Source organism: Vidua chalybeata, chromosome 17 (genome assembly GCF_026979565.1).
Source record: "Vidua chalybeata isolate OUT-0048 chromosome 17, bVidCha1 merged haplotype, whole genome shotgun sequence".
Taxonomy (NCBI): domain Eukaryota; kingdom Metazoa; phylum Chordata; class Aves; order Passeriformes; family Viduidae; genus Vidua; species Vidua chalybeata.
In genome coordinates, this window is record NC_071546.1 from 8,748,623 (window position 1) to 8,773,626 (window position 25,004).

At 47.4% G+C, this 25,004-nt stretch overlaps 1 protein-coding gene across 1 annotated transcript in view; it reads left to right on the plus strand.

The window, feature by feature from the left end:
* The window catches only part of MYT1 (myelin transcription factor 1), a 35,010-nt gene that overhangs the window by 6,814 nt on the left and 3,192 nt on the right, over nt 1–25,004 (plus strand). Inside the window, exons 5-20 of the mRNA XM_053958414.1 lie at nt 144–1,011; nt 1,639–1,773; nt 3,118–3,208; nt 3,689–3,802; nt 5,251–5,465; nt 8,086–8,210; nt 9,119–9,388; nt 10,121–10,275; nt 12,199–12,261; nt 12,481–12,549; nt 16,574–16,636; nt 17,227–17,310; nt 21,477–21,698; nt 22,437–22,528; nt 23,393–23,496; nt 23,596–23,739. Of these exons, the coding sequence (XP_053814389.1) occupies nt 144–1,011; nt 1,639–1,773; nt 3,118–3,208; nt 3,689–3,802; nt 5,251–5,465; nt 8,086–8,210; nt 9,119–9,388; nt 10,121–10,275; nt 12,199–12,261; nt 12,481–12,549; nt 16,574–16,636; nt 17,227–17,310; nt 21,477–21,698; nt 22,437–22,528; nt 23,393–23,496; nt 23,596–23,739 (2,814 nt within the window). The remainder of the gene's footprint in view (nt 1–143; nt 1,012–1,638; nt 1,774–3,117; nt 3,209–3,688; nt 3,803–5,250; nt 5,466–8,085; nt 8,211–9,118; nt 9,389–10,120; nt 10,276–12,198; nt 12,262–12,480; nt 12,550–16,573; nt 16,637–17,226; nt 17,311–21,476; nt 21,699–22,436; nt 22,529–23,392; nt 23,497–23,595; nt 23,740–25,004) is intronic.

The following is a 25,004-nucleotide window of genomic DNA, read 5'->3' on the forward strand; positions in this document are numbered from 1 at the left end:
CCCTCTTCTCTTCCCTCTCCTTTTCTCTTTTACTCCTTTCTTTTTTTCCTCCTTTTCTCATTTCCTCACTTTTTTTTTGTTCTTTTCCATCTTCTCTTTCTTTTCTCTTTCTTCTTTCTATTCTTTCTTTCCCCCCTTCAGAGAGAAGCCCAGCAAAATCAACCCACTATGGACAAAACACAGCAACAAATACATCTGGGCCCAGCAAGGCCAACTACAGCAGCTACCAAGAAATAATCGCCAACTCTCTCCTAAACTTAGGCCAAATAGCAGAGGAAACCCTCGCCATCGAAGGGCAGCTGCCCGAAGCGGAGCTGCAGGGCTCCAAGCCGGCGTCCAGCGTCGTGCATTTGGTCCATGAGGATGCAGGAGAGGAGTTGGTAGAGGAGGAGTGCGACAAGGAGATCATCATCCAGACAGAGGACGCGGAGGAGGTCATCGAGGTCACCAGCGAGCGCAGCAGTGAGTTGTGTCCGGAGCCCCGGGATGAGACGAACGGAGAGGAGTCCTGCAAACTGGAAAAGGCTGAAGCAGAAGAAGAGGATGAGGAGGATGATGATGAAGAGGATGATGATGAGGAGGAAGAGGAGGAAGAGGATGAGGAGGAGGAGGAAGAGGAAGAAGAGGAGGAGGAAGAGGAGGAGGAGATGGCTCCTGAAGTGATCTGCGAGGAAGCTCCTCACACTTCTCAGGACCCCCAGAAAAGCCACTGTGAGGGGCAGTTCAGCCCCAAGCCCGAGTACTCGGTCATCGTGGAGGTCCGGTCGGATGACGACAAGGACGACGATGCCCGCTCCCAGAAATCAGCCGTGACTGATGAGTCGGAGATGTACGACATGATGACCAGGGGCAACCTGGGGCTGCTGGAACAAGCCATTGCCCTGAAAGCCGAGCAGGTGAAAATCGTGCGGGAGCCCAGCCGGCTGCCAGGAGAGCACGTGAAGCACTTCCAGGTGGAGGACAAACAGAACAAACCGCTGGACAGCATCCGGAAGAGCTACTACGGCAAAGGTACAGGACAAACCTTTGTGCATCTCCCTCCTTCCCATCCCTGGTGGAAGAGCTGAACTTGTCTGCTCAGCACGGACTCTCAGGCTGATGTGGGGGGAGTTCACAGCCCACAGGGGGAATTCAACCACAAATCCTCAATGCCCAAAGGGATGGGGACATCCTTGAGGTCAACAGTGAATGCATAAAATGATGGTGTCCTCTACAATGTCACGAGGGTTCCTCCCTCTGAGTAGAGAAATTGCTTGGCTAAATTGTCAGTTGAAAATTTCAGCCTGAGCAGAAGGGCTGGTTTAAAATCCAAGTGGGCTTTAAAGTAGTGGTAGAAGTCTGGCCACAAAAACATGAGGGCAGGGGCTTCAGCATCCCCTGGCTCCGAGCCAGGCTGCCTGCTCAGTAGCTGTGAGTGTCTCCATGCTCTGAGCTGTGTCAGTTCCTAAAACACTTTGCTGATTTCAATTTTTGAAACTTCCTGTGTTATGCTTCCAACTCCAGGAAAAAAACCTCAAAACCCAAAGGTTTCGCCCTGCTTGACTGGAAAGGCAGTGAGAAGCATGTTCAGCACTTTCCACTTCTTTACCTCCAAATCCACTAACCTGCATCCCTTTGCCCTTTTCCCACAATCCTTAGATCCTTCAAGACCCGAGAAGCGAGAAATCAAATGTCCAACCCCTGGCTGCGATGGGACTGGACACGTCACGGGACTTTACCCCCACCATCGCAGCCTCTCCGGTTGTCCGCACAAAGACAGGATCCCCCCCGAGAGTGAGTACATGGTGGGATACTAAGGGTTGCTTCAATTAGTCTGGAGCCTAATTTTCTTGGGGGAATTTCTCAAATGATACGAATTTCATGGCTGAGTCCCTAGACCAAGTCTGATGTCATTCCTTGGAGTATAACGAGTTTTTGGAGTGGGATGGTGCTTTTCCAAGTTGATCCTGGATGCTGTTATCCACCAAAGTGTTATTGCTAATCACAGGAAACATGAAGGGGATTTACTTGGAAGTCCTGTCCTTCTTAAAGGATTTTTAGCACCATCCTGTGGAGAATGAGATCCCTTCTCTGAAAATCAAAGAGGGGCTTTAAAAACGCCTGCCCATGTCCAGAGGTGTGTTAAGCAGCTCCCATCTTTACACTGGAAGTCACATATTTTTCCCTACTTGGGACATCATGTTGGGAAAAAAGGGATATTATTCTTCCTTGCTGTCCAAATATGTTGCCATGCAGGAAAGAAGAGGAGTGATGAGTGATTTAGGATGTGCAGGATTGCTGAGTCTCCTGTGCCCTAATCACTGCAAAGTTCCCAAACTGCTACACCAAGATTTACCTATTCTACAGAAAATATGTATCGTCCTCATAACAGATTTTTGTATGTACATATGCACAGAGAGAGATTGTTTCCACCTCTCTACCAGCATCCTAAATAGCTTTCCCTGTATAGATACATAAAAATCAATGTTGTATGTTTACGATAATGGCATAATACACCAAAAGAAAGAGGAGCCCTTCCTTATCAGTAATTTCAAAGGTTGCAGACCTGACATAAACACAGAACTGGAATAAACAAGGAGAAAGTACAGTTATCTTCACAGGCTGGGATGCAAGCAAAAAATATTAATAAATAATAACACAAGCTGTGGGCTTTACAAAAGCTTGCAGATCAAATTATTTTCTTTACTTTTAAGGTCAGCGCTACAGGAAGCAATAATCCTGAAGATTAAAAATAAAAAAAAATCAAACAAAGACTAGTCCGAAGGATAAAAGCAGAGCTACAACTTCAATCACTTAAAACTACCTGAAACTGGAGACCTAGTTCCAAAACAGGGGTGGGGAGGAGGGGCTGGATGGGGGAAACGATTGCAATCAGAAAATGGGGAGGCTGTGTGCAGAGATGCTAACCTAGTGCTGACCTGCACTGCTGCCTTGTAAATCTTTTATTTTTCCCTCTGCAAACTCTAATTACAGCATTTCACATTCCCTGATTTCTAGGAAACCAGCGTACAAGGCTTGATGATTTTCTCTTTTTTTTTTTTTTTTTTTTCCTCTCTGATTTTTATTAAGTTGTTTTTCTTTCCCTTCCCTTCTCCCCTTCCCCTTCTTGCTCCGAAGTCCTGGCGATGCACGAGAACGTGTTGAAGTGCCCCACGCCCGGGTGCACAGGACAGGGTCACGTCAACAGCAACCGCAACACGCACAGGAGGTACCAGCTTTGGCTTCTTCTTACACAGGCATGGGGTGACAGGATGGGGAAATGGCTTCAAAATGACAGAGGACAGGGTTACATTGGAAGAAATTCTTCCCTATGAGAGTGGTGAGGCCCTGGCACAGGTTGCTCCATCCCTGGAAGTGTTCAAGGCCAGGTTGGATGGGGCTTGGAGCAACCTGGGATAGTGGAAGGTGTTCCTGTTCATGGCAGGGGGGTTGGAATGAATTGAGATTTAAGGTCCTTTCCAACCCAAACCATTCTATATCATTCCATGATTCTGTGTTGATGAGGTGCAGGGTGAGTTTGTCTTGTTTATTGAACTTTTTCAGTGTGGAGGAAGCAAACACTTTTCTCACAGGCTCAGTGTAGCTCTGGGTCCACGAACTGAAGGTTTTTGTGCTCATTCCTCATACTTGGTTTCCTTCTCTCTTTTTCTTCTCCTTCAAAAAAAAAAACCCCAACCAACTCCCACAGTTTATCTGGGTGCCCCATTGCTGCTGCTGAGAAATTAGCCAAATCACATGAAAAGCAACAAACCCAGTCTGGTGATCCTGCGAAGACCAGCTCCAATTCTGACCGGATACTCAGGTAAGGGGGACAGGAAGGCTCAGCTCCATGTCCCCACACTGCCCCAGCCCTCCGTGCCCTGCCACGCTCCCAGGAAGAGCAGCCACGCTCCAGCTGTATCTTGATACTGCTGAGTCCTGTTATTATGATCATAGGTCTCGCCAAGGTGGGGAGATATTTAATTGATGATCCCAGGGAGAGCATTGAGGACAATGAATTGCTTCTGTAGCATCAATTAATGCTGAGGCTACAGGCCAAAGGGTTTTAGCAGTGCAGCAGAAGGCACTTGTGCCGATTGCTCCGCAGCACAAACTGCCAGCGAGGGCTGGTTATTATATCAGCATTATAAGAAGGGTGGGCTTGGGGAGGGGGGAGGAGGAGGAGGTGGAGATTTGGGCTGCACACAAATCATTCCATGGCAGTTGTGCATTAAAGTCCACCTGCTTTTCTTCCTTAGCCTGCAGGTTTCAGAGGAGAGGAACCTGCCGCTCATTTCCAAGCCAGTCACATTAATTTTGATACTTTGCCCACCTCTCTCTTCCCGGGAGAAAGGGCTGTCTCCCATTAAGGATGTCCCTGATAGATACTGGCTTCCGTAGCTGATGTGATTCATGAGGCTACAGATGGATTGGAATATGGTTGGTTATTTTGCAACGAGAGCAGGATAAAAACCACGGTGCGAGCCCCGAGCAGCCCTCCCACAAAGGCACCGAGCTCTGATTCATTTATTTATTTGCTCCCCAGGACTGCTGAGCACCCTGGTGCTTCAGCTCTCGCTACTTTGGAAAGGCCATTTAGAGCCATTACTTATTTATTTGCAGCAGAGCCCGCACAGAGCACTCTGAGCACATCACGAGGACAGTCCATGCTCCAAGGAGCTCCCGCTCCAAGGACTCTCTGGTGGAAAGAGGTCACGGGAAGGAGAATAACAATGGGCCATTTATATACAATTTATATGCAAGACAAATTGATTCATGATAGGCAGCCCCGTAGCAGCGGGTCTCGAGGAGGGGCTGAGGCAGGGGAGAGGCCCTGGTGCCTCTGCAATGAACCTGCAGCAGGGAGCCGAGCTGAACTGGGGTCCTCATGCCTTTGTGTGCCACCCTGTGTCACAGGTCCCATGAGGGAGTTATTGCCCAAGTTTGTTCTCTTCTGGAAAATGCTGCCACACCATGACAGCCTGCAAGAACATTGTGCTGGATGAGGTTTACAGCTTGATGTTTTGCTTAAAAAGAGGGGGGAAAAAATGAAGGTAGAAAAGGATAGAAAAAATAAAACTGGAGTCTGTGAGATCCAAATCAGATGCAGACTTGCTGAGGGAGAGCAAAAGGGCTGTCACTGCCTCCTCGTCCCCGGGAAGCCTTTAGGAAGAAGGTGCAGCTGTACCCCCATTGTGTCTGGTCTCCTCTCAATAGTCAACTCGTCAAAGAAAAAAAGAAATAATTGCTGTTTTTTTGTTTTATCCTCAGGCCTATGTGCTTTGTGAAGCAACTGGAGATCCCTCAGTATGGAAGCTACAGGCCCAACATGGTCCCAGCAACCCCTCGGGCCAACTTGGCCAAGGAGCTGGAGAAGTACTCCAAGGTCACCTTCGATTATGCAAGTTTTGATGCTCAGGTTTTTGGCAAACGCATGCTTGCCCCAAAGATTCAGACTAGCGAAACCTCACCTAAAGCCTTTAAATGTAAGTTGGGAGCAGGGATGGACTCGGTTTTTGCATTTTCTGTCTTTCTCAGCATTGCGAGGCTCTTGGGATTGTGGCTTTGGGGTGATGGGAGACTCTTGGTGCTGAGCTGTTGGACCCTCCTGGGACAGCGAGGGTGCGGGGAGTCCCAAGGTGGGCATCTTTGATGGTGAGGGGAGTCCATAGCTGCTGGGAAAGCTTTGTTTGGAAGAGAGTCTCTTTGGCTTTGGCTTTGGGAAGGGCTGTGGTGGGAACATTAATCTGAGTAATGTCTCGAAGCAGGATAAGTTACACAGTTGTCCTCAGTTGGTCCCCATTGCTTTGCAGCTCATATCTATTGATCTGGCTTTCCTCATCTAGCTAAATGGATTACAGTTTTCTTCTCTTCCATCTTATATATGACCCATTCCCCCCATTTGTCTTCCCTGCCATGCTCTGCTCTCCAGCTCTACCTATCGATCACCCACCTCTGTCTTCCAGCTCTTTCCTATCGTAGCCACCCACCTCTGCTCTGTTCGGAGGACTTTGCACTGATTATAGCTCTGGGTGAAAATGAAATGGCTGAATAAACCCTGAGGGGTCAGGCTGCCAAAGGCAAGAGGGACACTGCATGGGGACACAGCCCTTGCAAATGTCTTATTTGACACTAACTGTGCACCTCAAGACATTTTTTTGAGGAGCAAAAGAAAATATCTAGGAGCCTAGTTTGTAGAAGTCAGTAGCCTCAAGAGGGCTTTCTGTCTGGCTAATCCCACTTCCCCAATCCTGTTTAATCCTGATGCAGCTGCTCTCTAAAAAGTGCTCGTACTTGAAAGCATCCCGGTTGTTGCACTACAATGGGAGCGCTCTTTATTACAGTACTAAATCTGTACAGGATCAGACAATGAAATTGGATGGAGGCCAGAGAGCACAACTGCCACTGTCATCCTGGGTTAGGGCTGATGGAAAAGTAATTTGTTTCCCAGTACAAGTGATTCTCTCACTGAATAGATAGTGTTATTTGCAATATTAGCAAAGAATTTTCAGGGTAATTGTACTGACAAAAATAATTCCAGCAGACCCACTAGGATAATCCTTTCTATTTTTTCTCGTCGCTTATTTCACTAATTTGCTGATTGCGAGTCTATTAGTGGTAGAAATACTTATGAAATGGAAAAGCATCGCTGAGCCTACGGTGTGAAATTGAAATTGGCATCTCCCAATCCTGGATATTGTCAGGTTGGGTTGGCGAATACTCGCACCCCGCCTCGAAGACATGGATTAAACCGGACAGGAAAACAAGCAGCCAGACACAAAAATAACCATGTGGGCAAGCCTCCAATGAGTTAATCAAAGCGACAGGATGAATATGATTGCCAATCATAGCAGGGAAATCTGCTCCTTTCACTGAGAACTTATTTTAAAGAGATCTTCATCCAGAGGGATTTATATTCCCCCGCATGTGTGTGCGTAACTCCCATTAATGTCAATATGCATTATATACGCACGCAACGAGGAAGAAAGCAGTGCTGGGGAAGATTAGTACTTTATAGTGTCTTATATTACGAGTTTGTAATGGGAATAATGAAATCACTTTGCTCCGTGGCTGCATCAACTGAGGTTGGCTTTGTTTTGCCATGATCAGGCCAAAGCTTATGAGTCTTCCCTGGGTGAGCCTCCCACTAAAGTGGGGATGGTTTCCCTCAGAAAGAGCATGGTGGAATGAATTAATATTTTAGATTTTGATAATTGATTCAGAATACAATCCTATGAGTGTTCTAAATCAATGATCTCCTGTTTGCACCCACTGAAACTACTGAGGGCCCCTAAATCTGAGCCACATCCCTAAATGGGATCAGCTTCAAGTTTTTTTTCTTAGGGAATTATTAGTTATTATTAGGGAAAGTTTTACTGTGCATCCACCCTGAGAAATACTTTCATTTCACAGGCTATGAAGAGAAATTGCCTCTCCAGGCTGGCTTTGCTGCTGCTGTGACATACAGGAGCAGAGCAGCAGCGTGGCTATGTGCAGCTGTGCAATAAATCCTGTTACTCTGGCATATTTAAATGATATGTCAGCTGTCAGAAAATCCATATTTCATCAGTGTCATCCTTGGAAGCTCATATTTTATGACCATGCTTTTTCCATTAATGTAATTTTATAAATTCAAAGTTTTCAAACATATTACTAGAAATCTCACTGTAAGGCAGCCCTGCAGATAAGTTATGAACAGAGAGAGAACAATAAAAAAAGAGTCAGGAAGCTTCTCTAAGCTTTCTCCTTTAGCTGCTTCCACTGAGGAGCAGCTCTAGTGAAGAAAAGCACTTGTGTTTTGGGTATTTATGGCAGAGTCAGTTAATGAATTAACCTTTCACACCAAGCACAAGCTGCAGCCACTACTGCTCCTGTTGCACGTCCCAGGCAACAAACCAGCGCCTGGATTGGGAATAATCCCAGGAACTGTGCATACATTAACCGTGTCACACTGACTTAACCTTCCCCTGCTGCTCGTGCCGCTTATACATTAGCCTTGTGTTGTTCCTTCTCTTTTTGTTCCAGCCAAACCTTTTCCAAAGGCCTCTTCCCCCAGCCACAGCCCCTCCAGCAGTTACGTGAAGAGCACTTCATCTTCCTCCACAGGCTTCGACTACTCCCACGACGCTGAGGCTGCGCACATGGCGGCCACCGCCATCCTCAACCTCTCCACCCGCTGCTGGGAGATGCCCGAGAATCTCAGCACCAAGCAGCAAGAGGCCCCTGGCAAGGTGGGTGAATGTGGCCAGGAACCACTGCCCAGGGGCCAAACTTAAAATTCAGGATGGGAGAGACACCTTGGTTTGTCCTTCCTTTCATTTTGTTTTTTTTAAATATGGAGGCAATGCAGGCATTCATCCAAAATCACCCTTTTGGCTCCCCACTTTGGGTTTGGAGGAGGGAATCTTGGCTTTTTGGGTGATGTGGAGATGCCTCGTGGTTCAAATTACCCATGTGAGATGAGCATCAATCCCAAGACAAGTCTTGGGCTGAGACTGGATATTAGGAAATATTTATGATTTATGATGGTCAAGCCCTGGAACTAGCTGTCCAGGGCAGTGGTGGAGTCACCATCCCTGGAGGGATTTAAAGGACATGTGGATGTGGCACTTGGGAACATGGTTTAGTGGTGGGCTTGGCAGTGCTGGGTGAATGTTTGGATTTGATGGTCTTCAGAGGTTTTTTCCAACCCAAACAATTTTGTAATTCCATGATTCTCAGAGCTGGTTTCAGTTGTTCCCTGATCTGTATCTGATGCCATTTGAAGTACCCCAGTTTTGCCCAGTCTGATCTCCAGCTGTTTTTCAGAGGAACACAAGTTTCCCAAAGTCCCACAGAGCACTCCCAACCTAGAGCAAATATTTTGGATGCCATGAGGCATCCTAAATGGCACTAATGCCTGCATTCAATCAACTGAGTCAAAATGCCACCCTGCTGGTAGTAGAGGGGTGCATTTGCATGACATGTTCCTGAAATATTTAGGAAAGAGCAACCCTTTTTATTCAGTTCCTCCTACGTGACTGTGCAGAGGCTGGGACATGAATACCTGCCCACTGCACTGCAAAAGACAAACAGGGGCAAGATCCCCATGGGGACTTTCTGGCAGCTGCTAACATTGGTTGTGTTTCCAATGTTTCAGTCCATGGACATTGAGGTTGATGAAAATGGAACTCTGGACTTGAGTATGAACAAACACCGCAAACGGGAGAGCACCTTCCCCAGCAGCAGCAGCTGCAGCAGTAGTCCCAGCATGAAGTCCCCAGACGTGTCCCAGCGCCAAAACAGCACCAGTGCCACGAGCAGCACCATGACCTCCCCCCAGTCCAGCCAGACATCCCGCCAGGATGAATGGGATGGGCCCATTGACTACACTAAACCAAACCGTCAGCGGGAAGAGGAGCCAGAGGAGGTGAGCGGTGCCTCTTGATGCTTGAAAAACAACTCAGGGGACACTGAATGCCATGTTTGCCTGTACTGTTGTCCTGTTTTCCCCAGAACCCCCAGTTTGTTGGTTGAGCCAAGGAAAGAAATATTTCTGGCACTTTTTCAATGATAGCAGATATCAACCAGGCAGGAAGCAACTGCTCTTGGATCTGTTGAGATGCCCTTGCAAAGGAAGAACCCACCATTTTACTTGTCCTGGGTCTGCAGTGTTTTCTTCATTGTAAATCCTGTCAGCTCCCTTGCAGCAGTGCTGCTCCTGGTGGTGTTTTTGAGGATGATTTATATCTGCCATTAGCAGCTACAGCCCTGCTTGGCACTGACATTAATCCTGCAGGTGGGGAATCCATCCAGACACCCAGCTGGGGTGGGGGTCCTGGCTCTGAGAGCATCACCTGCCTCTCCACCCATGGGGAGGCTGCTGAGGAAGAGTGTGAGGGGGTTGCACTGGTCTTCATTCCTTCAAGACCTTGGGAAAGCCATGTGTAAATCCCTTTACAGACGTGGTTAGCACGATTCTCCTAATACCCCAGGAAATTACAGGCTGTTGGATCTCCGGGCTGGGTGCTGTGAGGTGCTTGCAGGGGGCTCAGGAGTGCTGGCAATGCTGCAGTAACCCTTAGCTGTGATGAACTTGGGATTCTTTCCCACCACAGCTCAGCAGCAATGACCACACCACAACTCTGACCTTTCCTTGCAGTCAGAGCCTGCTGCTCACTCTTTTGCCTCCTCGGAAGCTGATGAGCAAGAAGTGTCAGAGGAGAACTTTGAAGAGAGAAAATACCCAGGTGAAGTTACTTTAACCAACTTCAAGCTGAAATTCCTCTCCAAGGACATCAAGAAAGAGCTGCTCACGTAAGTCCTGTCTTCTTCTCTCTTCCTCCAAAATATTTTAATATGTACTTAGCCAGGATGGTTGGAAAAAAGATTAGTAAATACATTTCAAAAATAAGAACTGTAACTCCCTTTCCTACTGTGATTGATCTTACTCATCCTCCTACAACTGCTAATCAATGAGGCAAAATATGTTCCTGCATTACTTTGCAGTGGTGAAGGGAACCTGAGAGCTTCGTGCTCTGTATTCATGGACAAGGTTCTGGGAAACTCCTTTCAGGGCCAGTTTTCCCTGGTATTTTCCTGCAAGAGTGTTTCTGGCACGGTGACGGCACTTACCCAATGTCCTAACCCCCTGTTTTGGGACACTTACTGATGTTGTGGAGCCAAGAGCACCCAAGGGAACTCAGCACCTTCTTGAAGAGGGTGTTGAACACAAGATGTCTCATTGAGAAGACAGAATTTGTTGGCTTAGAGCAATGGGTCCCAGCACTGTGATACTGCAGGAACACAAAATGTGACCTCGGGCTGCAGCAAGTTTGCTATTGTGCTGCATTTTACATTGGAGAGAGACCTTGACCCAGCTCACACCTGTCTGTCCATCACGTGGGGGGAAGCACAGACCCAGATCTGCCCTATTGGATGGAATATGGCTCTGCATCCACACTGATTCCCACAGGAATGGTTAATGTTAAGGGTTTGAGCCAGACATGGCAGCTTGGACCTGGCTCTGGTCTAACAGCACGCCAGGATCAGCCTGGAGGTTGTGATGGGGAGATTTCCCCTCCCAGGCATCCCAGCTGTTCCTGGCATCTTTCCTGTGCATCTGACCCTCCCACACATCACACAGGGAGTTGGTGGGCACCCTTTTGCTGATCTCATCCAACTCACTCATTATCTGCAGGCAGGAGGCTGACGGAGCAGCCAGGCAGGGAGGAGATCTGTGGGGGCAGAGCAGCAGCAGCATCTTCCCTAAATGAGCAAAGTTCAGATCACCTGCCCTACACAAAGCTCTAAAGGGTTTTTCAAAACCCACCAGTGATGTGAACAGCAGTTTCTGAGGTAGAGCCCTGAAGTCCTCCTGTGCTTTAATTTTATTGTGATGGTAGAGAAATTTCCTAAATGGAAACAGCTCTGGAATAAATAAATGGTGTCATGGGCAGCCCTGAGCCTTCCCTCTCCATTTAATATCCTTGCTCCTCTCTGGCCCAGGGGCTGTAATGAATTAGCTGTAGTTAACTCAAGAGCAGACTCACCCGCTGTGTCTGATGCTCTGTGTCTTGTTCTTGTGCCACTTCCAGGCAGGTGCCCCTCACCTGTATCTGCCCATCACCCCCAGGCACAGCCAGAGGTTACTGTCATTCCCTTTCAGCAGCAAACAGTCCCTTCTTCACAGCTGTAAGGGCTGGGGAAAAAAAAAAATCATTTCAGAAAGCTGAAATCTGAAACATCTTATTCAGATCTGAAATCTGAACAAGATGATTCCTGCAGCCAGAGCTTCAGCACGGAAGGAATGATCCAACCTGGCAGCAGCAGCCAGGGGTGGCCACATCTGTCAGGCCGTGCCACCCATCAGGCTGTGTCAGCCCCCCACTGCCACCAAACCCTCCCATCAACTAAGGGTTTTAAACACTTTCTTTGCCTGTGCCAGAATTTTTTCTCAATTTTTTTTTTTAATTGTGTTTTTAGGATCCTTATGATCTTTTAAAAGTAAAAAGGGAGGAAGGGGAGCTGAAAGGGGAACAGCTGGTTTATATCCATGCAAACATAGAAACACACACCAAGATCTGATGGACGGGGCTGGTGTCAGGGGTCTGGCAGCAGGGCTGGACTGAGATGCCCCAGACAGACGCTGAGGGGGCTCTGCTGGCTCTGCCCACCCCTGGGTCTTGGGAAATCCATTCCTTTCCCACACTTATACTCTTTGTTGTTGTTGTTGCCCAGTTGCCCAACCCCAGGCTGTGATGGCAGTGGACACATAACGGGGAACTATGCCTCTCACCGCAGGTGGGTTGACATTTTTTATGTGGTTTGAACTTTAAAAACAACTTTTTTTTTTCTTTTGGTATAGTTTGTGACCATGTCGATAGTTTGGTTCTGTTTCCTCCCCCCTTCTGTTGCCCCTCTCCCTCCCCATTCCCCTGCCCTTTTTCTTTTTCCTTTTCTTTTTTTTTTTTTTTTTTTTTTTTTTTTGCTTATCCAGATATTCCATCTCTTCTCTTTCAGCCTTTCTGGTTGTCCTCTTGCTGACAAGAGCCTCAGAAACCTCATGGCTGCCCACTCTGCTGACCTCAAGTATGTTTGCGCTCAACTTGGAACTCCTTTTTTTTCTTTATTTCCACCCTTTTTTTCTCTCTTCTGCCTTCCTGCCCCCACACCTCTTGCTCTGCTTTTGCTTTTCCATCCCCTCCCTTCTCCTTTCAAAGAGCTGATCAAAACCTGCCTGCGAGGAGCTGTGGTGGAGTCCAGCTTCCAGGTGCTGCATTGAAGATGCAATGGCGTGGAGGAAGGATAATTTTGGGGAGGGGGCTGATTGCAATGATTGGAAATAACCTGGATGCCTGGCAGGTTTCCTCTGGGCATTGTAGACATGTTATTTTCTTTTTCAATTGGCATCTTTTCCTAAGCTCTTGTTGCTTAGTTTGGGCCATAACCCTTTTCATTTAACATTTTTGTCCATCTCAAATAATCCAAAGCCTGGATTTATTTTTGGGTAGAGACGCAGCTGGGAGCTCACCGCCAGCACACAGCAAAGCCAACTCTTTTGGAGAACCTGGGGTGCTATTTTTATGCTATTTTTAGGGGCTGTTTGGGATGTAGTGAGAGAGGTTCCTCTTCATTTCCATGATTTGTGAGGGAATGAAAGAGGGAATGAGCAAATGCTTGGTAAGGCCAGATCCTGAGCCGGTGGTCGAGGGCTCACAGAAATCCAAACTTCCCCATTCCCATTGCTGTTTTTGAAGGGAGGAACCTGGTTTTAACATTTTCATTCAGGTATCTTCCTCTGAATCCCATATTCAGCTTTGCTGATGCCTTCTCCAAACCCCTCCTTTTCAGTAGGAGCTTATTCTTCACAGGTGGGTTTCCCAAACACTCTCTTAGGTTGCCTTCCCTAAATAAAGGTGAAATTTTATTTAGTTGGGAACACTGGGGAGACCCCAACCCTCTCCACCCAATCTCCATCTCTGGTGTAAAGTCCATTGAGAATTTTTTTTCATCATCTCTTTCATGAGCCCAGTCTGTCCCTGTAGGCTGAGTCTCCTCTGGGTTCCCAGCCTTGCTGAATCCAGTTTTTGGATCATTTAGACACTGACCTAAGTGAGGAGCCTCCACTGAGAGTAAAGCCTCATGAAAGGCTTTACATTGCACAGGGTCATCATGAAAAAACCCCAAAGTGCTGTTCCCTGTGTGCAGTCAGGGCTTTCTGGAGCCATAGGTGAGCCAGTGGCAGTCCCACTGGTCACTAAGGCCATTGGAAAAGTCCCAGATCTCTCTGTGGTGGCTCCTGGACTTCTCTGTGCCCCACCACCAGTGTGGGGCTGGTGCCAGGAAAAGTGTTAGTTAACCACCTGCTCCTTATCACAGAGGTGGACAAAGTGGCAGGATTAGCTGACATTAATAGAATTTGCTGGTGGATGGCAAGGACTGCTGTGATTAGTGCTAAGCACACTTAATCACGCACTGCAGACCATACACATTTTGAAAGGACCTCTTCAAAGAGCTTTGCTGGACTGGTGTTTCTCCAACAGTTTGAAAGAACAGCCTAGTGATCAGACAATTAGTGTTAAAGATATTAAAAGCTCTCAGGAGCAGTGGCCATTCCCAGTAAGGGCCAGACAAAAGGCAAACAGGCTCATCCCTGAGACCGAGCATTGTGTCCAGCCTCGCTGTGCAGCATCCCGTGTCCCCTCTGGCATCCAATGTCAGTGCTTTTTATCAAAATACTGTAAAAAAAAAGGAGACTTCTGGCCTAAAAAAAAGCTCGTTAATATTATTTCCTCAAATACCATTTTTTTTTCTGTGTCCTGGTGAGGATGGGAGCAGAGGAAGGGATTTTGAGATATTATAGATTGCTCAGTCATAGCTTTTCAGAACTCCAGATAAGACCATGTCAGTGTTTCTATTATAAATTCTATTTCAGGGGTTAATATTGGTGATATAAAAAAAAAAAAAAAAAATAGCTCCAGGCTGGAACATGCAATAAAAGGTCTCTGTTGGTATGATTTGTCTCCAGATAATTAAAAATAAAAATCAAATTACTTCTCTCTCCTCTTTAAAAATCCTGAAAGGAAGAAAGAGTTTGGTGTTAGTGTTTTCATAATTTCCTCCCACCCTGAAGCTAGAACAACAGAGAAATAGTTTTGCTTTCTACTGCAACAGTGTAGAGTTGGGAAATATTGCAGTCATTTCCCAAACCTGTAAGGTTTCTAAACAAGCTGAAGAATTTGCGCCCTCATTGAGGTCCTGCTAGATGTGTCCTGCCCTTACTGCACCAGCCCCATGTGCACTTCTGTTTTCCTGGCTCTGAGCCTCCCTGTCACCCCTCTAGGACCAGGCCATGTCCCTGCCCTCTTACCCGAGGTGAGGTGCCAATTTTTTTTGCCAATGGAGATTATTCAGTGACCTGTAAACACCAAAGTCTCCCTCAGAGCTGCTGCAAAGAGAATTTTGGAATATTCTGAACAAAAGAGAAGACTTTTTTTAAAAAGCTGTTTTCCAAGCTGCCAAACTAAAGTCACCTGTGGAAACCATTGCTCCACTGACTCTCAGAGGGCAGAGCAGCAGTGCAGAATCACAGAATAGTTTGGGTTGGAAGGGACCTTAAAGGCCAAACCCCCTGCAGTGAGCAGGGACATCTTCAGCTACATCAGGCTGCTCAGAGCCCTGTCCAGCTTTAGGGAAAGCATCCTGCCTTTCCCAAGGGCCCTGACCTCAGGGGCTGCCCGTGCATCACCATCATTTCATTGGCACGTCCTGGAGACACCAACCCCTGCCCTGCTGCAGGTACCAACCAGCCACCCAAACCAGGCACCGGTGGCTTTAAAAACAGAGCTGGAGAAAGTGGGGGCACCACAAACCCTCCCCTCGAGGAGAATGGGTGCTCTGCAGGCTCCTGGACGTGCCCTGAGCTTTGCTCAGAAGGCGCAGCGAGCATCTCCCCCTGCTCCTGCGGCAGCACCGTGGATTTCCTCTGCACACCCCCTCCCCCGGCCTTAATCACTTGACTCAAAAAGCCCCGGCTAATTGGCAGGCTGGCGTGCACATCCTCTGCAAACACTCCTCGCCTCTCTTCCTTGTCCCCATGACAACTTTTATGTCCACCACATCACCTACAGCACTGGGAGCAGACCTTTGTGCGGTGCTCCTTTACATCCCCTCACCGTTGTGGCTCTGGGCCCTTGATGCGGTGCTTACCTCGGGCCGTGCTCTGCGTGCCGCTGCCGGCCTTTGTGCAGGTCTGGGTGGTCACAGCAGAGATCTCCAGCCTTTGCTGGAGAGCTCTGGGTGCTCACCTGGAAGCTCAGGGCCAAAGCTCACTGTGAGGCAGCGGCTGAGGACCGAGGGGCAGAGCCTGCACCAAAAGCTGCTGGGGCACCGTGTGTGGTGACCCGGTGGTCCCCAGCCCGAGCCCCTGACAGGCTGACTCCCTGTCCCCTGCCCATGGTGTCATGGAAGGAGGGGACCCAGGGCTAACCTAACCTTTTTCCTCCTGTTTCTCCATCATTTTCCATCAGAACCATTGGCCAGTTTTGCTCTCTGCGGACCCTCCTGCCATGGGCTGCCCACTTGGCCTCACTGGGGGGTCCCCAAGTCACCCAGACCTGAGCCAAAACCTTCTGTTGGTGGTGGCCATGGTGGCCCTGCTGTCCAGAGCTGTCAGCTGTTTTTCTGGATTCTGGTCTCTGCTTGGGTCCATCCTGCTGGCTGTGGACAGCCCTTGCTGTCTCCCTATGCCTTCTTCAAGTTGACAAACATTGTCCTGGAGGGGCATTTTAGCTCATTTTTAGCTCCTGAACTGCCTCCTTCACGAGGGTGGGGACACAGGCTGGGACCTGTGTCCTCTCAGAGAGCAGCTCCTCACTGTGCTCCCAACATCTCACAGATGTTCCTCTCCAATGTCACATCATGCAGTGATGCATTGACTTCAGTACCACGGATATTACAGACCAGATCTTGTCCTTACAGAGGGGGAAGGGGCAGGAAGGAAAAACCTGCTCGTGCTGACAGTGCCCAGATTTCTCTTTGAGAAGAGCTGTCACAGAGTGTCGATCCCCTGCTCACACCCCCAGGCTAATCTGAGCCTCCCTTGCCTCTGCAGGTGCCCTACTCCTGGTTGTGATGGCTCTGGTCACATAACAGGAAATTATGCATCACATAGAAGGTAAGATCTCCCTTAAATTATTTTCTCTGTCGCCTCTTTCTGTGTTGCTTTTTTTTTCTTTTTTTTTTCTTTTTTTTTTCCCTGCAGTGGGCAGAGTTGTAAAGTTCTGAATAAAACATTAATGTTACTGACAACTGAAGCCTATTTTCATCTCTTTAATCTGACTTTCTTTTTTTTTTTTTCTGATGTTTTCAGAATCTGATTAGAAGCTCCTTTCAACAGAATAAAAGACAAAGGGTCAGATTTTAGCTGATGCAATGTTCCTGTTAATATTGCTACCTATTTATGACTTCTATTATCACTTTAGAACATTAATAGCACAGATCTGAGCCTTCTGTTTCAACAATTCCATTAAACATTGCAGGCTGTTAGCAGATATCTTCTTATCTAGACACCATTAATTACTGTCCATCTCCCTCAATTTTTTACTATTTTTTTTCCTTCTGACTTCTCCTCGTGATGTGAAGCTGCAAAACGAGAGAGATCAAAAACACTGTGCCAAATTCAAGGGAAAGATGACTGAAGCGGGGGAATAGCAAATGCAGAGATTCTGCCAGTGAGACAGGCCTTTCTTCTCTTTTTAACCACAGTCTGTCAGGCTGCCCTCGTGCCAAGAAAAGTGGGATCAAGATCACCCCGACAAAGGATGATAAAGAGGACCCAGAGCTGATGAAGTAAGTCTGGAAATAACTCCTGAGCAGAGCTTGTCACTCCATCCACTTTGCCTCACACAGATTTATGTGGGGGATCACTCAGCACCCACCCCACATCCCCCCTCGCTCGTGCTGCTTTGAGCATCCTCCACCAAAGCTCTTTGCTGTGTTTTGGTGTTGCAGTTTTGATATTTGATGGAAAAATTGGGTGGTGGGGAGGTAATGGTGCAGTTTTCTTGCAGATGTGAAAGGTAGGTTGGTAGGGCACAGTTTCTCTGCTACCTGTACTTTATATAATTGCTAGAAAACCACACCAGTGGTTTTGTTGTAAATGAGGGTAAAGCCCCACAGTCAAGTCAAACATTGCAGGTTTTTGGGAAGCAATGGGCAGGCAAGGGCTGATGGACTGGCTTAACTGCCAGGAGCACAGCAGAAGTAGAACCTACCCAGCACCGAGTTGGGTCAGGATCTGGTAACCCTGAATAAACTGTGTTTTGTGGAGTCTTTGCCAGAGCAGAATATTTGAAGTGAACTGAAAAAAAAACTCTCTCTGCTGCCTCAGGCTGAAGTTTTCAAAACATCCCAGGGGGTTTATTCCTGTGGGGAATAGAGATTTGAAATTGTGTCCACCTCAGGAGTTTTCATGAGCTGTGAAATCCATTTGTCCTGACTTTTAGCAAGTCTGAGCATCACAGGCTCAGCATGTGGGGTCTGGGATCTATATCTCCTTACACAGCTACAGGACATGAAAGGCAGCACTGACACAGGACCCTAAATTTTTTTTTTTTTTTTTTTTTTTGTTACCTCTGAGCATCTCCAGCCTTTCTGAAGCCTGTACACTCATCCAGCAAGTGCAGGTGGAAGGGGGTAAAAAGAAACATGGAAAAGATTATTAACCACTTCCAAAGGTTTCTGGTTGCCCACGAATGCTGGCATATCTATCCAAACCCCTTTGGCTCAGCAGACTGTCTCCGAATTGATCTTTTTTTGAATATTTCACTGCCAGGGCAGGTCTTGCCCTCACAGAGGAGCAGAGGTGGATATCTCCATGTGCCCAGGTTTTGGCCTGGAGCAGAGGCTGAGCCAAAGCAGGACCCAGTGGGGGTGGAAGAACCCTGCGGGGGCCGTGGGAAGCTGGGATGCGCCTGCTGGGGGGGAAGGACCTTTCAGAAAAAGATGGTATTTCAGCCATCTGCTCTGTTCTTCCTCCTCAGTCTACAGGAAGCAAAGCCTCCCAGTTAAATGAGCCGTGTGATAATTAGCAGGAGTTTGCAGAGTTTATTAAAAATTAAGCAACCTACTCGGGAATCTGCAGGAAAAAAGCCTCTTTTGGCTCAAATACACTGAATTGCTGGTGGTGTTGCAAGGCTGTGCCATTAACCAGTGACATAGGGAAGGGAAGGGCAGGCAGCAAATTGGTGATGTGCAGCTGCTGCCTGTTGTACCTTTGCTGTCACCATGGTTGGAGCCCCCAGTTGGGAGGTCACCCCTCTCCATGGTTTCCCCAGGGACACGTGCCCTGTGGGGCTGGGGAAGCTGTGGTTTTGCTCATTTGTGCCTTCCCCATTCAGGGCAGGACAGGGCAGGAATGTGCCAAGCAGTTTCCCCAGTGTGGTTTCTCTGCACAGAAATCACTTCCCAGTGCAAGGAGAAAGGAGTTTTTATGTGGCTGTTTTGTTGTGGGGCACATGGGGTGGGCTGGCAGGACACCCACAGCAGAGTGAGGGTTCCCACCAGCATCCTCACCAGGGACTGAGTTTCTCCTAGACCACCCTAAAGATGCAAACACTGGGAAGATAAAGTTGCAAGAAATCATTTAATTGTTTGGGTTGGAAGGGATCTTAAATCTCACCTCATTCCAACCCTCTGCCATGGGGTGGGATACCTCCCACTAGATCAGATTTCTCAGAGACCCATCCAGTCTGGCCTTGGACACTTCCAGGCGTGGGGCATCCATAGATTCTCTAGGCTCCAGGCTCCAAATGGGGCTGGATTTTCTGACTCCTAGAAAGCTGGTGCCATCCACCCCCAGAACCATGGACATGGGTGCAGGAAATGTAAGATGGGCTGTGAGGGTCTCTGCAGCAACAGCAGGAGGAGGCATTCCCTAACATCCCATGGCCCAGAGAGCAACCCCTCATCTTCCAGTACACCCAGGAGGAGCAGAAGCTCCTCTGAGATGTGCAAAACAACGTGGCACAACAATCCCTGGCTGGTGCCTCCCCCCAGCCTGTGGCAGTGTTTGTCCCACCACCCACGGCAAGGTGTGCCTGGTGTGGGTTTATGTTAAGGAGCTTTGGCTCTAAATCCTTCCTCTGTCTGCACTGAGCTCCACTTGGAACCCAGCCGAGTGTTGCACATCGTCACCGAGGAGAAAGTCATTTAGTCCCTTTTGTTTGTGCTGTTCATCCTTCAAGTAATTTGCTGCAGATGTGATTGAACAGATCACCTCAACCTTCAGTCCAGCCCATACAGTGGAAGCATCCACAGGTGTCTAATTGATCAAACGCTACTGGTGCTGCCATTAAATAATAATAATGTTAAAAAAAAATTAAAATATGTCCAAGACAGCTGTTTTGCGCAATAAGGCTCTGGTTTATTTTTTAACAATGAAAATGTAATAAAAGTTAAATTAACGGTGTAAAATATGTAATGGTTGGGCTGTAATGGCTGCATACAAAATGCTGGGGTTTGTCTCTTTCTCTCTTGCTCTTCCCCCCTCTCCCCCTTCTCCTTTTCCTCCTGAGGATTCAGTAATTTGCTCGTGATCATATAAAAGCAATGATGTTATGAATTTACTGAGGATCCTGCTGGCAGGGATATTATAAGTGAATTGTGCTGCATTTGCAGCTGATTAAAATCGAGATCAGCATTTTTCAAATTATCTTGGGAAAAGGCTGGGTGTAGGGCCCCCCCTTTTGCTGTCATCTCCCTTTTGTGTAGAATGTAAACAATCAGGGCAATAATTTCTGTGGTGAAACGCAGCTTGTGATTTTCAGGAGCAGCTCCGTGAATGCTTTTGCTGGAGAACCTCAAAGCCCCTTAATTGCTTCCAAACTAAGGACATGGGGGCTATTTTTGTCATTTCTCACCTCCTTCCACCTCCGCTAGTTTTAAGTAACCTCCCTTGAGTAATAAACTTTTAACTGTATTTACAATTGACAAGCATTTTTAAAACAAATGCAAACCACAGCAGAAACCCTGATACGTACACTGGGCTTGTAGGATGGCTGGGTTTAGGGAGAATACCATTAGGTGAGGAGGGACAAAGAGGTGCCTTTTAGAGAGCCACTCGTATGCTTGGCAGTAGCACAAGTTGTGTTGGTGCTTCCACAAGGCTCCTCACAGCTCCTGTGTGTTTCAATGGGCCATAAAGAGGCAGAAGTAAGGGCAAGGCTCATGTGCTGCCTTGATGATAATTCTCACTTTATCCCCTTGAGAGCGTGGGTTGATCTCCCCAGAGAGGCAGGATGTGAACCAGGAGGAGGAGGAGGAGGCAAGTGAGGCCATGCTGTGCTGCAGAGTGAGTGGTGGCCCAGTGATTTGTCCTGTCGGACAGGGTGCAGGCTCAGACACCCCTCGCATTCCATCCTGGCAGGAACAGGGCTGCAGCTCTTTGTGCACAGCCTGAACAGCTCCTGGCTCAGGGACTGCCTCCTGGGGAGGGCTCTGTGCCCAAGGGCACGGACAGTGCTCCTATGCTGTGTTGACTGTGCTGGTGCAGGGTGATAAAAGATGAGCCTGGGTTCATCAGCAGTGGCACTGGGCAGAGCCAGCAGTACATGTTTGATGGTTCAGTGTGAGTGCCAGCCTTGGGGTCAGGATCCCATGTGAGACAGCTCAACCTGCCATTTTTGTCCCCAGTGAGGCACAAAATACCTGTTTTCTGACACCACTGGGACCTACTTTTGCCACATGTGACGTGACCTCCACAGACTTCCCTCCTGCAGAATTCTCCTTGATTCTCTTTGGCTCTTTTGAAGGAGCAGTCGTAGCTCTTAATTTCCCATCTGCTATTTCCATCAACCAAGTATCTCCCCTATAAACTCCAGACGAGACCCAAATGCAAATGCTCTCTTCCCAGGCTTCATTCCTGCTCATCAATAATTTCCTTGCGCCTTTATTCCTTCCCTCTGTTCCTTGCCCTTGATGGCCGTGCTGTAACTCTGGGTGGTCCCCCTGCCCAGGTGTCCTGTTCCGGGCTGCGTCGGGCTGGGACACATCAGCGGCAAGTACGCGTCTCACCGGAGCGCCTCCGGGTGCCCGCTGGCAGCCCGCAGGCAGAAGGAAGGATCGCTCAACGGCTCCTCGTTCTCCTGGAAGTCCTTGAAGAACGAAGGCCCAACCTGCCCCACCCCAGGCTGTGACGGTTCTGGCCACGCCAACGGGAGCTTCCTCACTCACAGAAGGTAACTCCTGCGGTTCAAGTCAGGTTGAGCGTGATGATTTTGCTGTGGACAAACCTACCTGCCCCAAGAGGCTGCCTGAGCAGAATTCAGCTCTTCATGTGAGGCTCAAGAACTGGTGCGTTGGACGCTGAGTTCAGTCAGGTTGAAGTTTACTGAACAGAGAAATGTATGGTTGTTTGAATATTCACAGAATCACAGAACGATTTGGGTTGGAAGGGACCTTAAAGCTCATCTCATTCCAGCCCCCTTCCACTCCTCATTCCAACACCTTCCACTATCCCAGGTTGCTCCAAGCCCTGTCCAACCTGGCATTGGATGCTCCCAGCAATCTTCCACAGCTTCTCTGGGCAGCTCTGGCTTTACCACCCTCACAGGGAAGAATTTCTTCCTAACCTCTAATCTAAATCTCTGTTTGCATGCTGGAACAGAATTTGAGCACCACAAATAGGAGCTTGGTGCGCACGACAACCAGACTCATCTCACCCTCCTCACCTGGCACACCTCCTCTTTTAGGAAGCAATGTGTTTTCAATCTTTGCTTAAAGAAAATCTCTCTCACTTTATAAATGGGGTGTTTTGAGGCATTATTCATAAAGCAATTTCCTGTGTACCATAAAAAGCTTTTAGAAGAACTGTCTCACAGCTTGAATTCCACCAAATGGCACATGTTCTTATGTTGGGAACATAAGCACCTATAAATACTGAGAGTTTATGAAACCCATTTTTACTTGTTTTTCAGTTTGTCAGGGTGTCCAAGAGCTACTTTTGCTGGGAAGAAAGGAAAACTCTCAGGGGATGAAATTCTCAACACAAAGTTCAAGACTAGTGATGGTAAGATTTTTCCCTCCTTTGCCTTGCAGATGTGTCAGGGTGTTGAGCCCATAGATCTTTTTCTTTCTAGACTGGGGAGGTTTAAGCTGAAATCTGGGCAAAGATTTCAAGGGCATCGTGTACTTTGAAGACCCATTCCTTGTGTTTCCTGTGTGCTTGTGGTGGCATGGTCTCACTCCTTGAGTCACACATTTTAAGGGGGCAAAAATAAAGAAGGCAAAAGCAGTAAGCTGAAATTCAGATTTTTTTTTCATATATTCACTGGCATTTTTACAAATCCCTTGCAGTCATTCAGCGATTTTCACCTATTCAGGGCTTTTAGTACTGAGATATTTCTGGATCTGGAATTTTGTTAGCGGTGGCACTTTGCATTTCCAGTGCTATTACTGAGCTTTCTGTGGTATTTGACAAGGTTCAAGCATTGAACTTGATAGTTTGGAACCTATAAATACCTGCACTCCTCTAGAAATATTGCTTTATTTTATGGACCTCATAATTTCTCATCAAGATATGCATTAGTTTTTTAAATGGCATCATTCCAAACTCAGGATCGGAGAGAATGTCCTGACTGTTCAGAACAATCAACCTTGCTGGGTGTGGGGATGTGTTGGACTTCAACTGCTCTGCTGTCCTTTGCTTTTGCATTTACATATTGACCTGTTCAAGTACCATTGAACTGTGATAATAAAAATATTAATTATTTAAAAAATAGAAAGAAAAAATGCAGGTGAGAGGTATGTCCTGTTTCGAGGCTGTAAAGGCCAAGGTGAGGACGGTGCAGCAGGATGGGCTCAGCAGAAAGCCCAACACTTTTTCTCTTCCCAAGAGCATTTGTTGACTGCCCATGACCTTCCTTTCCTGCAGTTTTGGAGAACGATGAGGAGATCAAGCAGCTGAACAAGGAGATCAGTGAGCTGAACGAGTCCAACTCAGAGATGGAAGCAGCCATGGTGAAACTTCAGTCCCAGGTTTGTGTCCCTGGCCATGCATTCAAGCCCAGGGGTGACGGGTGTTGGTGAGTGCCACTGGTGAGGGTTGGTAACCCTGCCATGCTCCTTCCTCTGCAGATCTCCACCATGGAGAAGAACCTGAAGAACATTGAGGAGGAAAACAAAATCATAGAGGAGCAAAACGAAGCCCTGTTCCTGGAGCTCTCAGGGTTGAGCCAGGCTCTCATCCAAAGTCTTGCCAACATCCGCCTTCCGCACATGGTAAGAAACTTTGACAGTGCTCAGCCCAAGCCGGCGTCATTGAGGGAGCTGTGCCAAACCCAATTCATGATAAGGCTTTTTCACAATTAAAGAGTGGGGGAATTTCTTTCCATACACCTAGGTGTCCTTTATAAGATCAGTACTTTTCTCTTATCTCTGAAGCTTGCATTGTATCTCCCTTTTGTTGTCATTTTCTGCTGATCCCCCTTTTTATCTATTGTCCTGTCTCATTACATCTGGGAGCACTATCACAAAATAGGAAACTTTATCAAGGGCACCCAGTGCCTTTTAGGCTAAGACAGCACAAGCAGAGATCAGGAGGGATTGGATTTCAACGTCAGAAAGATCTTAGAGCTCCTATTACAATGCAGGTAGTTTCAATTCAGTTTTGAATAGCTGGCAGCTAAAGAATAGCATTCTTAAAGAGCGTGTATTTTGTTTAATTTAACAAGGTCTAACAGCCCACAGCATGTTACCATAGAGTTACTGAGAAATGAAAAGACTGCATTAAAATAGTAAAACCACAAAAGGCTATTAATTGCCTTCTCTCTATTCCCAGGAATGTAATTACTGTTGTCAAAACCAGGTGTGTGGAGGTGGGGTTCGTGTTGTTGAGAAAGCTGTCCTCTTACAACTCATGAAGACCATTGCAATGATCAGAGGAATGAGCTTTTGATTCATTTTTTCTTCCTTTTTTTTTTTTCTTTTCTTTTTTTTTTTTTTTTTTTTTTTTTTTTTTTTTGGGAATCCTTTTCATTGGGGTTTGTATTTAAATTCAGGCTGGTTGGAGAGAAGCCATCCTCCAGCAGAGCAGTTTTGGATAGTATTCACCCAGCTGCCTAACTGGCAGAAAACCACTCGCTGAGAGCTTTTTTGTAAAGTATTTGACACATAAAGGTCAAATAAACTGTTCAGCAAATATTTTTTCAAGGTTTCAGGCAACTCTAATTAAATGATGCCCATGAGACTTTTATGCTCATTTTATTCCTGTTCTTTTTCTTCCTTCCCCTTCTCTTTTTTCCCCCCATTAAGCCCAAGTTAGGTACTTGCAATGCCCCTCAAAAGCAGAAGCTGTACTTCAGCAGAGAGCTGGGCTGGGCAGCTGTGAGCCCAAGGTGACCCAACTTTGCCTTTGGTTCCCTCCGTGATGTTTCAGCAGTCCTGTTGTCCTCCAGCCCTTCATTTCCATGCCTTAATTCAGCCTCCAGCCTGTCAGGCTGCCTGAACACACTTAACCTGATGCTGTTAATAGCTCCACAAGGCCA